Genomic DNA, 16638 nt, shown 5'->3' with positions numbered 1-16638 from the left:
CATGTCAACATGTTCTTCTACAAACGTCTTCATGTCCACATGTTCTTCTACAAACGTCTTCATGTCCACATGTTCTTCTACAAACGTCTTCATGTCCACATGTTCTTCTACAAACGTCTTCATGTCAACATGTTCTTCTACAAACGTCTTCATGTCAACATGTTCTTCTACAAACGTCTTCATGTCAACATGTTCTTCTACAAACGTCTTCATGTCAACATGTTCTTCTATAACGTCTTCATGTCAACATGTTCTTCTATAACGTCTTCATGTCAACATGTTCTTCTATAACGTCTTCGTGTCCTTCAACATGTTCTTCTATAACGTCTTCGTGTCAACATGTTCTTCTACAAACGTCTTCGTGTCAACATGTTCTTCTATAACGTCTTCATGTCCACATGTTCTTCTACAAACGTCTTCATGTCAACATGTTCTTCTACAAACGTCTTCATGTCAACATGTTCTTCTACAAACGTCTTCATGTCCACATGTTCTTCTATAACGTCTTCATGTCAACATGTTCTTCTATAAACGTCTTCATGTCAACATGTTCTTCTACAAACGTCTTCATGTCAACATGTTCTTCTACAAACGTCTTCATGTCAACATGTTCTTCTACAAACGTCTTCATGTCAACATGTTCTTCTATAACGTCTTCATGTCCACATGTTCTTCTACAAACGTCTTCATGTCCACATGTTCTTCTATAACGTCTTCATGTCAACATGTTCTTCTATAACGTCTTCATGTCAACATGTTCTTCTATAACGTCTTCATGTCAACATGTTCTTCTACAAACGTCTTCATGTCAACATGTTCTTCTATAACGTCTTCATGTCCACATGTTCTTCTATAACGTCTTCATGTCAACATGTTCTTCTATAACGTCTTCATGTCAACATGTTCTTCTATAATGTCTTCATGTCCACATGTTCTTCTACAAACGTCTTCATGTCCACATGTTCTCTACAAACGTCTTCATGTCCACATGTTCTTCTATAACGTCTTCATGTCAACATGTTCTTCTACAAACGTCTTCATGTCAACATGTTCTTCTACAAACGTCTTCATGTCAACATGTTCTTCTATAACGTCTTCATGTCCACATGTTCTTCTACAAACGTCTTCATGTCAACATGTTCTTCTACAAACGTCTTCATGTCAACATGTTCTTCTACAAACGTCTTCATGTCCACATGTTCTTCTATAACGTCTTCATGTCAACATGTTCTTCTACAAACGTCTTCATGTCAACATGTTCTTCTACAAACGTCTTCATGTCAACATGTTCTTCTACAAACGTCTTCATGTCAACATGTTCTTCTATAACGTCTTCATGTCCACATGTTCTTCTACAAACGTCTTCATGTCAACATGTTCTTCTACAAACGTCTTCATGTCAACATGTTCTTCTACAAACGTCTTCATGTCAACATGTTCTTCTACAAACGTCTTCATGTCAACATGTTCTTCTATAACGTCTTCATGTCCACATGTTCTTCTACAAACGTCTTCATGTCAACATGTTCTTCTACAAACGTCTTCATGTCAACATGTTCTTCTACAAACGTCTTCATGTCAACATGTTCTTCTATAACGTCTTCATGTCAACATGTTCTTCTACAAACGTCTTCATGTCAACATGTTCAGTTCTTCTACAAACGTCTTATGTCAACATGTTCTTCTATAACGTCTTCATGTCAACATGTTCTTCTACAAACGTCTTCATGTCCACATGTTCTTCTATAACGTCTTCATGTCAACATGTTCTTCTACAAACGTCTTCATGTCAACATGTTCTTCTACAAACGTCTTCATGTCAACATGTTCTTCTACAAACGTCTTCATGTCAACATGTTCTTCTATAACGTCTTCATGTCCACATGTTCTTCTACAAACGTCTTCATGTCAACATGTTCTTCTACAAACGTCTTCATGTCAACATGTTCTTCTACAAACGTCTTCATGTCAACATGTTCTTCTACAAACGTCTTCATGTCAACATGTTCTTCTATAACGTCTTCATGTCCACATGTTCTTCTACAAACGTCTTCATGTCCACATGTTCTTCTATAACGTCTTCATGTCAACATGTTCTTCTATAACGTCTTCATGTCAACATGTTCTTCTATAACGTCTTCATGTCCACATGTTCTTCTATAACGTCTTCATGTCCACCTCAGAGTCCACGCGGCGACAGAGACGTCATACGCGGGATCAGAGGAAGAACACGTGTCCACTGCTGCTCGTCGCCGACCATCGTTTCTTCAGACACATGGGCCGAGACGAGGAGAGCACGACCCTCAACTACCTGGTGACACACACTCTAACACACACACACACACACACACACACACACACACACACACACACACACACACACACACACGTGTCTGATCATCTCTCCTCAGATCGAGTTGATCGATCGCGTGGACGACATCTACAGAAACACCTCCTGGGACGAAGAGTTCTCTGGATACGGAGTCCAGATCCAGCAGGTGAGCAGACCTGAGCGGGACTGATGAAGAGAAGCTGACTGTGTGTGTCTGTGTGTGTGTGTGTGTCTGTGTGTGTCCGTGTGTGTGTACGTGTGTGTCTGTGTGTGTCCGTGTGTGTCTGTGTGTGTCTCTCTGTGTCTGTGTGTGTGTCCGTGTGTGTCTCTCTGTGTCTGTGTGTGTCTGTGTGTGTGTCCCTGTGTGTCCCTATCTGTCCCTGTGTGTCCTTGTGTCCGTGTGTCCCTGTCTGTCCGTGTGTGTCCAAATGTGTCCCTCTGTGTCTGTGTGTGTCCGTGTGTGTCTCTCTGTGTCTGTGTGTGTGTCCCTGTGTGTGTCCGTGTGTGTCTCTCTGTGTCTGTGTGTGTGTCCCTATGTGTGTCCCTGTCTGTCCGTGTGTGTCCGTATGTGTCCCTGTGTGTCCGTATGTGTCCCTGTGTGTCCGTGTGTGTGTCCCTGTGTGTCCGTGTGTGTGTCCCTGTGTGTGTTCGTGTGCGTCCGTGTGTGTGTCCCTGTGTGTCCGTGTGTTTGTGTGTGTGTCCCTGTGTGTCCCTGTGTGTGTCCATGTGTGTCCCTCTGTGTGTCCCTGTTTGTCCATGTGTGTCCCTGTGTGTCCGTGTGTGTCCCTGTGTGTCCGTGTGTGTCCCTGTTTGTCCATGTGTGTCCCTGTGTGTCCCTGTGTGTCTGTGTGTGTCCCTCTGTGTCTGTGTGTTTGTCCCTGTGTGTCCGTGTGTGTCTCTCTGTGTCTGTGTGTGTCCCTCTGTGTCCGTGTGTTTGTCCCTGTGTGTCCGTGTGTGTCTCTCTGTGTCTGTGTGTGTGTCCGTGTGTGTCTGTGTGTGTCCCTGTGTGTCTGTGTGTGTCCCTGTGTGTCCGTGTTTGTCCGTGTGTTTCCGTGTGTGTGTCTGTGTGTCTGTGTGTGTCCCTGTGTGTCCGTGTGTGTCCGTGTGTGTCCCTGTGTGTCCGTGTGTGTCTCTCTGTGTCTGTGTGTGTGTGTGTGTGTGTGCGTCCGTGTGTGTGTGTGTGTGTGTGTCCGTGTGTGTGTCAGATCATCATCGAGAAAACTCCGACTGACGTGTCTCCGGGTCAAATCCACTTCAACATGGAGGGGAGTCCAGTCCCGGGACGAGACGTGTGGGACGTCAAGAGGCTGCTGGAGGTACTTCCTGCGTCACCAGGTCCATGGTTGGGTTCACGTGTCGTGACTGGCGTGTGCGGTTCTGTAGCAGTTCAGTGTGGACGTGGCGGAGAAGGCGGCCAACGTCTGTCTGGCTCACCTGTTCACGTACCAGGACTTCGACGAGGGGACTCTGGGTCTGGCCTACGTGGCCCCGGCGAAGCCCGACATCCCCGGCGGGCTCTGCTCCAGAGGTAAGACCCGCCCGTCGTACCCGACGCCGCCAGGACGTCTCACCTCCTCGCACCTTCTCAGGCGGTCCGGCCTCCAACCAGCGCCTCATATACCTGAACACGGGTCTGACCAGCACCAAGAACTACGGCAAGACCATCTTGACCAAGGTACCGCCCGAGCGCTGCGGAGGAAGGTCCGAGACCACCTGTGTCGCTTCTGACAGGAGGCGGACCTGGTGACGACCCACGAACTGGGTCACAACTTCGGGGCGGAACACGACCCGGACGACCTCCCGGGCTGCGCCCCCAGAGACGACCAGGGAGGGAAGTTTGTCATGTACCCCATCGCCGTGAGCGGAGACCACGTCAACAACAAGGTGAGCCCGAGCAGGTCTGGAGTCCCGGCTGAGCCCCCCCCCTGAGACCCCCGCAGGTGTTCTCTGACTGCAGCAAGCGCTCCATCGTGGAGCGCCTTCGCTCCAAGGCGTCCTCCTGCTTCCGCGAGCGCAACGTCAACGTGTGCGGCAACTCTCGGGTGGAGCGCGGAGAAGAGTGCGACCCCGGTCTGCTGCACCTCAACGCCGACCCCTGCTGCACCCCCACCTGCCGCCTCAGAGCCGGCGCTCGGTGCAGGTGAGCCGCTCCGAGGTCACGTGACCGCCTCGACCTCACCGCCGTCTCCCCAGTGACAGGAACAGCGCCTGCTGCAGGAGCTGCGCGTTTGAGGTCAAGGGTCAGGTGTGTCAGGAGCCGATCGACGCCGCATGCAAAGGTCGTTCCTACTGCACAGGTGTGTGTTCGTGTGTGTGGGTGTGTGTTCATGTGTGTGTGTGGGTGTGTGTTCATGTGTGTGTAGGTGTGTGTTCATGTGTGTGTGTGTGTGTGTGTTCATGTGTGTGTGTGTGTGTGTGTGTGTAGGTGTGTGTGTTCATGTGTGTGTGTAGGTGTGTGTGGGTGTGTGTTCATGTGTGTGTGTAGGTGTGTGTTCATATGTGTGTGTAGGTGTGTGTTCATACGTGTGTGTAGGTGTGTGTAGGTGTGTGTTCATGTGTGTGTGTAGGTGTGTGTTCATGTGTGTATAGGTGTGTGTTCATGTGTGTGTGTAGGTGTGTGTTCATATGTGTGTGTAGGTGTGTGTTCATGTGTGTGTAGGTGTGTGTTCATGTGTGTGTGTGTGTTCATGTGTGTGTGTAGGTGTGTGTTCATGTGTGTGTGTAGGTGTGTGTTCATGTGTGTGTAGGTGTGTGTTCATGTGTGTGTGTAGGTGTGTGTTCATGTGTGTGTGTAGGTGTGTGTTCATACGTGTGTGTAGGTGTGTGTTCATATGTGTGTGTGTGTTCATGTGTGTGTGTAGGTGTGTGTTCATGTGTGTGTGTGTTTAGGTGTGTGTTCATGTGTGTGTGTGTTCATGTGTGTGTAGGTGTGTGTTCATGTGTGTGTGTGTTCGTGTGTGTGTGTAGGTGTGTGTTCATGTGTGTGTGTAGGTGTGTGTTCATGTGTGTGTGTAGGTGTGTGTTCATGTGTGTGTGTAGGTGTGTGTTCATATGTGTGTGTAGGTGTGTGTTCATATGTGTGTGTAGGTGTGTGTTCATGTGTGTGTAGGTGTGTGTTCATATGTGTGTGTGTTCATGTGTGTGTAGGTGTGTGTTCATGTGTGTGTGTAGGTGTGTGTTCATGTGTGTGTGTTCATATGTGTGTGTAGGTGTGTGTTCATGTGTGTGTGTAGGTGTGTGTTCATATGTGTGTGTAGGTGTGTGTTCATGTGTGTGTGTAGGTGTGTGTTCATATGTGTGTGTAGGTGTGTGTTCATGTGTGTGTAGGTGTGTGTTCATGTGTGTGTGTAGGTGTGTGTTCATGTGTGTGTAGGTGTGTGTTCATGTGTGTGTGTAGGTGTGTGTTCATGTGTGTGTGTAGGTGTGTGTTCATGTGTGTGTGTAGGTGTGTGTTCATACGTGTGTGTAGGTGTGTGTTCATATGTGTGTGTAGGTGTGTGTTCGTAGGTGTGTGTTCATGTGTGTGTAGGTGTGTGTGTAGGTGTGTGTTCATGTGTGTGTGTAGGTGTGTGTTCATGTGTGTGTGTAGGTGTGTGTTCATATGTGTGTGTTCATGTGTGTGTGTTCATATGTGTGTGTTCATATCTGTGTGTTCATATCTGTGTGTTCATGTGTGTGTTCATGTGTGTGTTCATGTGTGTGTTCATGTGTGTGTTCACACACGTGTGTGTGTTCATGTGTGTGTTCATGTGTGTGTGTTCATGTGTGTATATGTGTGTGTTCATGTGTGTATATGTGTGTGTAGGTCACAGTCAAGAATGTCCTCCTCCTGAAAACGCTCCTGATAAGACGTCATGTCTGGACAACGGCGAGTGTTTGGACGGCGAGTGTGTTCCGTTCTGTCAGGCGGTTCTGGACCTGCTTCCATGTGCCTGCAACGGTGAGATCCGACTCCTTCAGAACCCCGACCCGCCGGAACCGCGTCCTCAGGTTCTGCTCGACCCGCAGAGACCGACTCGTCCTGTAAAGTGTGCTGCCGTGACGGCGCCGGCGTGTGCGCCCCCTACCAGAACCACACGGGTCACTTCCTGTTCCTGCGCAAAGGCAAACCCTGCACGGTCGGGTTCTGCGACGGCGTGGTGAGTGACGGGGGGGGACAGGGGGCGCTGACGGGTCCGTGTTCTGACGGGTCGGGGTGCAGGGCCGCTGCATGAAGCAGGTCCAGGACGTGGTGGAGCGACTCTGGGACTTCATCGACAAACTGGACATCAACACCTTCCGTAAGTTCCTGGCGGACAACATGGTGGGCTCCGTGGTGACCTTCTCGCTGCTGCTGTGGGTCCCGCTCTCCATCCTGGTCCACTGCCTGGTGAGTCCGGTCCCGTGTGGGTTCTGTGCTGGAGTCACGCCGCGTGTCGTTCCAGGACAAGAAGCTGGACCAGCAGTTCGAGCAGACCAAGTCCTTGTTCTTCTCCAGCGTGAGTCCTGACCCCCCCCCCCCGACCCCTCTAGGCCCCCCTCATACCTCTCTCCTCCCAGAATGCCGAGCTCTTGAGCAGCCTGGAGTCGGCGTCGGTGCGGATCTTCAAGCCTCCCGTCTGCGAGGGTCCAGGCAGGACCACCATCGACGAGGACCAGAGCCTGGACTCACAGCAGCAGAGAAGATACCGACGGTCCTTTCAGGACATGACGGGGGTCACCGGTCGGGGTGAGAAGGTCACGACCTTCAGACTGAGCAGGCAAGAGCCGCTTGACAAGGAGACGCAGTGTTGATGTCATGATTGAACTGATGATGTCATGATTTAACTGATGATGTCATGATTGAACTGATGATGTCATGATTGAACTGATGATGTCATGATTGAACTGATGATGTCATGATTGAACTGATGATGTCATGATTGAACTGATGATGTCATGATTTAACTGATGATGTCATGATTTAACTGATGTCATGATTTAACTGATGATGTCATATTTGAACTGATGATGTCATGATTGAACTGATGATGTCATGATTTAACTGATGTCATGATTGAACTGATGTCATATTTGAACTGATGATGTCATGATTTAACTGATGTCATGATTTAATTGATGTCATGATTTAACTGATGTCATGATTTAATTGATGTCATGATTGAACTGATGATGTCATGATTGAACTGATGATGTCATGATTTAATTGATGTCATGATTTAACTGATGTCATGATTTAATTGATGTCATGATTGAACTGATGATGTCATGATTGAACTGATGATGTCATGATTTAACTGATGTCATGATTGAACTGATGATGTCATGATTGAACTGATGATGTCATGATTTAACTGATGATGTCATGATTTAACTGATGTCATGATTTAATTGATGTCATGATTTAACTGATGATGTCATGATTTAATTGATGTCATGATTTAACTGATGATGTCATGATTTAACTGATGATGTCATGATTGAATTGATGCCATGATTTAACTGATGATGTCATGATTTAACTGATGATGTCATGATTTAACTGATGTCATGATTTAACTGATGATGTCATGATTTAACTGATGTCATGATTTAACTGATGATGTCATGATTTAATTGATGTCATGATTTAACTGATGTCATGATTTAACTGATGATGTCATGATTTAACTGATGTCATGATTTAACTGATGATGTCATGATTTAACTGATGTCATGATTTAACTGATGTCATGATTTAATTGATGATGTCATGATTTAATTGATGTCATGATTTAACTGATGATGTCATGATTTAACTGATGATGTCATGATTTAATTGATGTCATGATTTAACTGATAACATGTTGAGCTCTAGCGCCACCATGAGGTCAGTGACGGGTCAACAGGTGTGTTATTGTGTGTTCAGGTTGTACGACAATAAAACGTTCAACACAAATTTATTCAGGCCAGAATGAAAAGGTAGAAAAGTGAGCAGCAGTGTGATGACCTCACAAGTGGGCGTGGCCAGTAGACGGGGGTGTGGTCAGTAGACGGGGGTGTGGTCAGTAGACGGGGGCGTGGTCAGTAGACGGGGGTGTGGTCAGTAGACGGGGGTGTGGTCAGTAGACGGGGGTGTGGTCAGTAGACGGGGGTGTGGTCAGTAGACGGGGGTGTGGTCAGTAGACGGGGGTGTGGTCAGTAGACGGGGGTGTGGTCAGTAGACGGGGGTGTGGTCAGTAGACGGGGGCGTGGTCAGTAGACGGGGGTGTGGTCAGTAGACGGGCGCGAGCGCGTCGTACAGACGGTGGACGGCGACTTCTACCATCTCACGGAGACACTCGTCCTCTGCACACGTCACCACCTGAAGGTCAGAGGTCAGCGTCACACACACTAGTGCACTCACACTCTCACACACACGCCACTCACTCACGCACACGCCACTCACTCTGCTCTCCGGGTTCACGGACACCGTCGCCCCGGCAACCGTCACCATCATGTTGCTGCTGTCCTGGAAGTTAACACACTCGTCCCCGAACATGTCGCTGAACACACACACACACACACATTTTTAGCTGTAAACATCAACTGTGTGTGTGTGTGTGCACGAGACTCACTGCAGCATCAGTTCCAGTCGCTCAGTGAATGTTTCGATGTCGTAAGTTTCTCTTTTTCCTTGAAGAACTGAAACAAAGTCAAACATTTATGTGTGTGTACGTGTGTGTGTACGTGTGTGTGTACGTGTGTGTGTACGTGTGTGTGTACGTGTGTGTACGTGTGTGAGTGTGTATAAATGCGTGTGTATACATAAAGGTGTGTATAAATGCCTGTGTATACATATAGGTGTGTATAAATGAGTGTGTATAAATGCGTGTGTATACATAAAGGTGTGTATAAATGCCTGTGTATACATATAGGTGTGTATAAATGAGTGTGTATAAATGCGTGTGTATACATAAAGGTGTGTATAAATGCCTGTGTATACATATAGGTGTGTATAAATGAGTGTGTATAAATGCCTGTGTATACATATAGGTGTGTATAAATGCGTGTGTATACATATAGGTGTGTATACATGAGTGTTTATAAATGCGTGTGTATACATAAAGGTGTGTATAAATGCCTGTGTATACATATAGGTGTGTATAAATGAGTGTGTATAAATGAGTGTGTATACATAAAGGTGTGTATAAATGCGTGTGTATACATAAAGGTGTGTATAAATGCGTGTGTATACATATAGGTGTGTATAAATGAGTGTGTATACATAAAGGTGTGTATAAATGAGTGTGTATAAATGAGTGTGTATACATAAAGGTGTGTATAAATGAGTGTGTATACATAAAGGTGTGTATAAATGCGTGTGTGTACACAAAGGTGTGTAACTGACACTTCTGGGCGGTGGGGTTGGACTGGACCTCCAGAACCACGGTAGCGACGGCGTCGGCGAACATGTCGTTCAGAGGGTTGGCCGACCACTGAGGGAGGAAGTCTGTCAGAAACCATTGTGGAGCCGAGAGAGAGAGTGAGACCCGAACCTCCAGCAGAACCATGCCAGCCTCGTGCACCAGTGTGATGCACTTGAAGACCTTGATGGTGATCTTCTCCGAGGACTCCACCTGCTCCACCTCACCTGCACGCATGAACACACCGTGAGTGTACACATGTATGTACACCTGTACACGTATACTTGTGTGTACTGACCTGCCAGGCTGCGTAGTTGACTGACCAGCAGTGAGATGGGTCCAGTGTAGGGGATCCCCTGAGTCTGAGTGACCGTTCCCATACACAGGTCCGTGTACTCTGAAAGAAAACACACAAGTCTGTGTACTCTACAAGAAAACACACAAGTCTGTGTACTCTGCAAGAAAACACACAAGTCTGTGTACTCTACAAGAAAACACACAAGTCTGTGTACTCTGCAAGAAAACACACAGGTCTGTGTACTCTGCAAGAAAACACACACGTCTGTGTACTCTGCAAGAAAACACACACGTCTGCGTACTCTGAAAGAAAACACACAGGTCTGCGTACTCTACGAGAAAACACACACGTCTGCGTACTCTGCAAGAAAACACACAGGTCTGTGTATTTACAAGAAAACACACAGGTCCGTGTACTCTGCAAGAAAACACACAAGTCTGTGTATTTACAAGAAAACACACAAGTCTGTGTATTTACAAGAAAACACACAAGTCTGTGTACTCTGCAAGAAAACACACAAGTCTGTGTACTCTGCAAGAAAACACACAAGTCTGTGTATTTACAAGAAAACACACAAGTCTGTGTATTTACAAGAAAACACACAAGTCTGTGTACTCTGCGAGAAAACACACACACGTCTGCGTACTCTGCGAGAAAACACACACACGTCTGCGTACTCTGCGAGAAAACACACACGTCTGTGTATTTACAAGAAAACACACAAGTCTGTGTATTTACAAGAAAACACACAAGTCTGTGTACTCTGCGAGAAAACACACAAGTCTGTGTATTTACAAGAAAACACACAAGTCTGTGTATTTACAAGAAAACACACAAGTCTGTGTACTCTGCAAGAAAACACACAAGTCTGTGTACTCTGCAAGAAAACACACAAGTCTGTGTATTTACAAGAAAACACACAAGTCTGTGTATTTACAAGAAAACACACAAGTCTGTGTACTCTGCGAGAAAACACACACACGTCTGCGTACTCTGCGAGAAAACACACACACACGTCTGCGTACTCTGCGAGAAAACACACACGTCTGTGTATTTACAAGAAAACACACAAGTCTGTGTATTTACAAGAAAACACACAAGTCTGTGTACTCTGCGAGAAAACACACAAGTCTGTGTATTTACAAGAAAACACACAAGTCTGTGTATTTACAAGAAAACACACAAGTCTGTGTACTCTGCGAGAAAACACACACACGTCTGTGTACTCTGCAAGAAAACACACCAGTCTATGTACTCTACGAGAAAACACACAAGTCTGCGTACTCTGCGAGAAAACACACAGGTCTGCGTACTCTGCGAGAAAACACACAGGTCTGCGTACTCTGCTAGAAAACACACAGGTCTGCGTACTCTGCGAGAAAACACACAAGTCCGTGTACTCTGCGAGAAAACACACAGGTCCGTGTACTCTGCGAGAAAACACACACGTCTGTGTACTCTGCGAGAAAACACACAAGTCTGCGTACTCTGCGAGAAAACACACAAGTCTGCGTACTCTGCGAGAAAACACACACGTCTGTGTACTCTGCGAGAAAACACACAAGTCTGCGTACTCTGCGAGAAAACACACACGTCTGTGTACTCTGCGAGAAAACACACACGTCCGCGTACTCTGCGAGAAAACGCACACGTCCGCGTACTCTGCGAGAAAACACACAGGTCTGCGTACTCTGCGAGAAAACACACACGTCTGTGTACTCTGCGAGAAAACACACACGTCTGTGTACTCTGCGAGAAAACACACACGTCTGTGTACTCTGCGAGAAAACACACAGGTCCGTGTACTCTGCGAGAAAACACACACGTCTGTGTACTCTGCAAGAAAACACACACGTCTGTGTACTCTGCAAGAAAACACACACGTCTGTGTACTCTGCAAGAAAACACACAAGTCTGTGTACTCTGCAAGAAAACACACAGGTCTGTGTACTCTGCAAGAAAACACACAAGTCTGTGTACTCTGCAAGAAAACACACAAGTCTGTGTACTCTGCAAGAAAACACACAAGTCTGTGTACTCTAAAAGAAAACACACAAGTCTGTGTACTCTACAAGAAAACACACATGTCTGTGTACTCTGCAAGAAAACACACAGGTCTGTGTACTCTGCAAGAAAACACACAAGTCTGTGTACTCTGAAAGAAAACACACAGGTCCGTGTACTCTGCAAGAAAACACACAAGTCTGTGTATTTACAAGAAAACACACAAGTCTGTGTATTTACAAGAAAACACACAAGTCTGTGTACTCTGCAAGAAAACACACAAGTCTGTGTACTCTACAAGAAAACACACAGGTCTGTGTACTCTGCGAGAAAACACACACGTCTGTGTACTCTGCGAGAAAACACACACGTCTGTGTACTCTACAAGAAAACACACAGGTCTGTGTACTCTACAGGTCTGTGTACTATGCAAGAAAACACACGTCTGTGTACTCTACAGGTCTGTGTACTCTGCAAGAAAACACACACGTCTGTGTACTCTACAAGAAAACACACACGTCTGTGTACTCTGCAAGAAAACACACGTCTGTGTACTCTGCAAGAAAACACACACGTCTGTGTACTCTGCGAGAAAACACACACGTCTGTGTACTCTACAAGAAAACACACACGTCTGTGTACTCTGCGAGAAAACACACACGTCTGTGTACTCTACAAGAAAACACACACGTCTGTGTACTCTGCAAGAAAACACACGTCTGTGTACTCTGCAAGAAAACACACACGTCTGTGTACTCTACAAGAAAACACACCAGACACACACACACACACACACACACACACACCTGCGAGGTCAGAGGGCGCCAGGATGTGGTAGTTAAAGTTGCGTTTGACCAGGATTCCAGACACTCGTTGACCTTGAATACACTTCCTGTCGGCCAGTGACCCCATGACCTGTGGAGTCAGAGTCACGGCAGGTCATCGTGAGGTACAGCAGGTCACAGCGACTCACACACACCTTGGCCAGCTTCTCTCCTCTGAAGTTCAGCGTGACGGCCTCAGTGTTCCTGGGGTTGTGGACCTCGATGTGGACTTCATCGTTGTCCTCGTACTCTCGGATCAGAGCCGCCTTCAGGCGAGCCATCTCGTTCTGCTCGCCATGGACCAGGATCTGGACAGAGAGTCCTGGTCACTGGTGAACACAGGACCAGCAGCTGAGGTCCAAACGTGTCCAGGAACCTCAGGTGGGGAGAGGTCAGGTGAGGTCAGGTGAGGTTATGAGAGGTCATGAGAGGTCATGAGAGGTCAGGTGAGGTCATGAGAGGTCAGGTGAGGTCAGGTGAGGTGATGAGAGGTCAGGTGAGGTGATGAGAGGTCAGGTGAGGTGATGAGGTCAGGTGAGGTGAGGTGATGAGAGGTCAGGTGAGGTGATGAGAGGTCAGGTGAGGTGATGAGAGGTCAGGTGAGGTGATGAGGTCAGGTGAGGTGAGGTGATGAGAGGTCAGGTGAGGTGATGAGGTCAGGTGAGGTGAGGTGATGAGAGGTCAGGTGAGGTGATGAGGTCAGGTGAGGGGATCAGGTGAGGTGATGAGGTCAGGTGAGGGGATGAGAGGTCAGGTGAGGTGATGAGAGGTCAGGTGAGGTGATGAGAGGTCAGGTGAGGGGATGAGAGGTCAGGTGAGGGGATGAGAGGTCAGGTGAGGGGATGAGAGGTCAGGTGAGGTGATGAGGTCAGGTGAGGTGAGGTGATGAGGTCAGGTGAGGTGATGAGGTCAGGTGAGGGGATCAGGTGAGGTGATGAGGTCAGGTGAGGGGATGAGAGGTCAGGTGAGGTGATGAGAGGTCAGGTGAGGTGATGAGAGGTCAGGTGAGGGGATGAGAGGTCAGGTGAGGGGATGAGAGGTCAGGTGAGGGGATGAGAGGTCAGGTGAGGTGATGAGAGGTCAGGTGAGGGGATGAGAGGTCAGGTGAGGGGATGAGAGGTCAGGTGAGGGGATGAGAGGTCAGGTGAGGGGATGAGAGGTCAGGTGAGGTGATGAGAGGTCAGGTGAGGGGATGAGAGGTCAGGTGAGGGGATGAGAGGTCAGGTGAGGGGATGAGAGGTCAGGTGAGGGGATGAGAGGTCAGGTGAGGTGATGAGAGGTCAGGTGAGGGGATGAGAGGTCAGGTGAGGGGATGAGAGGTCAGGTGAGGGGATGAGAGGTCAGGTGAGGTGATGTGATGAGAGGTCAGGTGAGGTGATGAGGTCAGGTGAGGTGATGAGGTCAGGTGAGGTGATGAGGTCAGGTGAGGTGATGAGGTCAGGTGAGGTGAGGTGATGAGAGGTCAGGTGAGGGGATGAGAGGTCAGGTGAGGTGATGTGATGAGAGGTCAGGTGAGGTGATGAGGTCAGGTGAGGTGATGAGGTCAGGTGAGGTGAGGTGATGAGAGGTCAGGTGAGGTGATGAGGTCAGGTGAGGTGATGAGGTCAGGTGAGGTGATGAGGTCAGGTGAGGTGATGAGAGGTCAGGTGAGGTGAGGTGATGAGAGGTCAGGTCAGGTGAGGTGATGAGAGGTCATGAGAGGTCAGGTGAGGTGATGGGAGGTCATGAGAGGTCAGGTGAGTTGATGAGAGGTCAGGTGAGGTCATGAAAGGTCAGGTCAGGTCATGAGAGTTCAGGTCAGGTGAGGTCATGAGGTCATGTGACTTGTTACCACGTGCGGAGGTTTGAGTGCTCGGATGAACTCGCTGGTCTGTTGATAGTCCGTGTGAGCGGAGAAGGAGATGTAGTCCACGGACATCTTCAGAGGGAGCTTCTGACCCGAGACTGTCGTGATCTCATCAGGCTCCGTCATGATGTGCTGACACACACACACACACACACGTTGTGGTCACATGTTTCCTCCGGGGTCAGGGGGGTCAGGGGTACCTTGGCCAGTGTTCCCTCCACACAGTATCCTGCGATGATGACTCCGTTCCTCTTGTCGGTGCACCAGCTCTCGAACAGGTCCCGTGACAGACCGCTCTGCATCATGCCTGGAGACGCCATCACCACGCTGGGCCCGATGTCGTCGAACTGGTCCATGCTCTGTCCCCCCCCCCCACACACACACACACACACACACACACACACACGGGTCAGCCGGCGCCGGGGCGTCCAGGTTCTGCTGCGGACCTTCAGGTTGCTGATGTGCTTGAAGACGAAGGGGTTGTTGACGTTGATGGCTTTACGGATCTTGTCGTTCATGGCGTTGATGTAGGTCTGGTAGACCGCCATGCACTTCCTGGCCAGAGACGAGGCGTAGTAGATGGGAATGTCGTGCAGCTCCGGGTGGTTCTGCCAGTACTCGTCTGTCGGACACGCAGGGTGAGGGCGAGTCGGGCGTGTGTCGGGCGTGCCGGGCTCACCTAGGATGAGCAGCAGCTCCTGAGCGCGACCCAGAGCGAAGACGGGGATCAAGCATCGACCTTCTCGGTTCACGATGTCATGCACTGTGTTGCAGAAGCGAGCCTCGCGCTCCTCCCTCTTCTCGTGGATGTGGGTCCCATAGGTGGACTCCTGGGGAGAGGGTGAGACGGGACTCCTGGGGAGAGGGTGAGACGGGTGAGAGGGGTGAGACGGGTGAGACGGGTGAGGAGAGTGAGGAGGGTGAGGAGGGTGAAGAGGGTGAAGAGGGTGAAGAGGGTGAGGAGGGTGAAGAGGGTGAAGAGGGTGAGAGGGGTGAGACGGGTGAGACGGGTGAGGAGAGTGAGGAGGGTGAAGAGGGTGAAGAGGGTGAAGAGGGTGAAGAGGGTGAAGAGGGTGAGGAGGGTGAGGAGGGTGAAGAGGGTGAGGAGGGTGAAGAGGGTGAAGAGGGTGAAGAGGGTGAAGAGGGTGAAGAGGGTGAAGAGGGTGAGGAGGGTGAGGAGGGTGAGGAGGGTGAAGAGGGTGAAGAGGGTGAAGAGGGTGAAGAGGGTGAAGAGGGTGAAGAGGGGTGAAGAGGGTGAGGAGGGTGAAGAGGGTGAGGAGGGTGAAGAGGGTGAAGAGGGTGAGGAGGGTGAAGAGGGTGAGGAGGGTGACGAGGGTGAAGAGGGTGAAGAGGGTGAAGAGGGTGAAGAGGGTGAAGAGGGTGAAGAGGGTGAAGAGGGTGAGGAGGGTGAGGAGGGTGAGGAGGGTGAGAGGGTGAGGAGGGTGAGGAGGGTGAGGAGGGTGAGGAGGGTGAAGAGGGTGAGGAGGGTGAGGAGGGTGAGGGTGAAGAGGGTGAGGAGGGTGAAGAGGGTGAGGAGGGTGAAGAGGGTGAGGAGGGTGAGGAGGGTGAAGAGGGTGAGAGGGGAGTGAGAGGGTGAGGAGGGTGAAGAGGGTGAGGAGGGTGAAGGAGGGTGAAGGAGGGTGAGGAGGGTGAGGAGGGTGAAGAGGGTGAGGAGGGTGAGGAGGGTGAGAGGGTGAGGAGGGTGAGGAGGGTGAGGAGGGTGAGGAGGGTGAGGAGGGTGAAGAGGGTGAGGAGGGTGAAGAGGGTGAGGAGGGTGAGGAGGGTGAGGAGGGTGAAGAGGGTGAGGAGGGTGAAGAGGGGTGAGGAGGGTGAGAGGGTGAAGAGGGTGAGAGGGTGAAGAGGGTGAGGAGGGTGAAGAGGGTGAGGAGGGTGAAGAGGGTGAGGAGGGTGAAGAGGGTGAAGAGGGTGAAGAGGGTGAGGAGGGTGAAGAGGGTGAGGAGGGTGAAGAG

General features: G+C 49.3%; 2 protein-coding genes across 2 annotated transcripts in view; one reads left to right on the top strand and one right to left on the bottom strand.

Moving 5' to 3' along the window:
- Nucleotides 1-2183: 2183 nt before the first annotated feature.
- Nucleotides 2184-7798, top strand: LOC148058092 (disintegrin and metalloproteinase domain-containing protein 17-like; the record flags this gene model as incomplete). Its single annotated transcript, XM_087782647.1, is given in 13 exon segments — nt 2184-2314; nt 2412-2498; nt 3538-3648; nt 3716-3860; nt 3922-4007; nt 4064-4216; nt 4273-4472; nt 4526-4629; nt 6138-6272; nt 6341-6471; nt 6534-6701; nt 6757-6810; nt 6872-7798. Coding segments are annotated over 13 exon segments (1739 nt in total), but the record flags the coding sequence as incomplete, so codon positions are not given.
- Nucleotides 7799-8393: 595 nt separating this feature from the next.
- Nucleotides 8394-16638, bottom strand: part of cpsf3 (cleavage and polyadenylation specific factor 3) — a 13388-nt gene continuing 5143 nt past the window's right edge. The window contains exons 7-18 of the mRNA XM_087782649.1: nt 15348-15498; nt 15115-15290; nt 14869-15027; nt 14654-14800; nt 12978-13130; nt 12805-12913; nt 9995-10093; nt 9829-9923; nt 9681-9768; nt 8908-8974; nt 8739-8835; nt 8394-8654 (exon numbers count right to left, since the gene is read on the bottom strand). Of these exons, the coding sequence (XP_087638775.1) occupies nt 8565-8654; nt 8739-8835; nt 8908-8974; nt 9681-9768; nt 9829-9923; nt 9995-10093; nt 12805-12913; nt 12978-13130; nt 14654-14800; nt 14869-15027; nt 15115-15290; nt 15348-15498 (1431 nt within the window). The 3' untranslated portion in view covers nt 8394-8564. The remainder of the gene's footprint in view (nt 8655-8738; nt 8836-8907; nt 8975-9680; nt 9769-9828; nt 9924-9994; nt 10094-12804; nt 12914-12977; nt 13131-14653; nt 14801-14868; nt 15028-15114; nt 15291-15347; nt 15499-16638) is intronic.

The sequence above is a fragment of the Callionymus lyra genome, unplaced genomic scaffold (genome assembly GCF_982586985.1).
Source record: "Callionymus lyra unplaced genomic scaffold, fCalLyr1.hap1.1 HAP1_SCAFFOLD_187, whole genome shotgun sequence".
Taxonomy (NCBI): Eukaryota; Metazoa; Chordata; class Actinopteri; order Syngnathiformes; family Callionymidae; genus Callionymus; species Callionymus lyra.
This window is presented reverse-complemented; position numbering and strand designations above follow the sequence as displayed.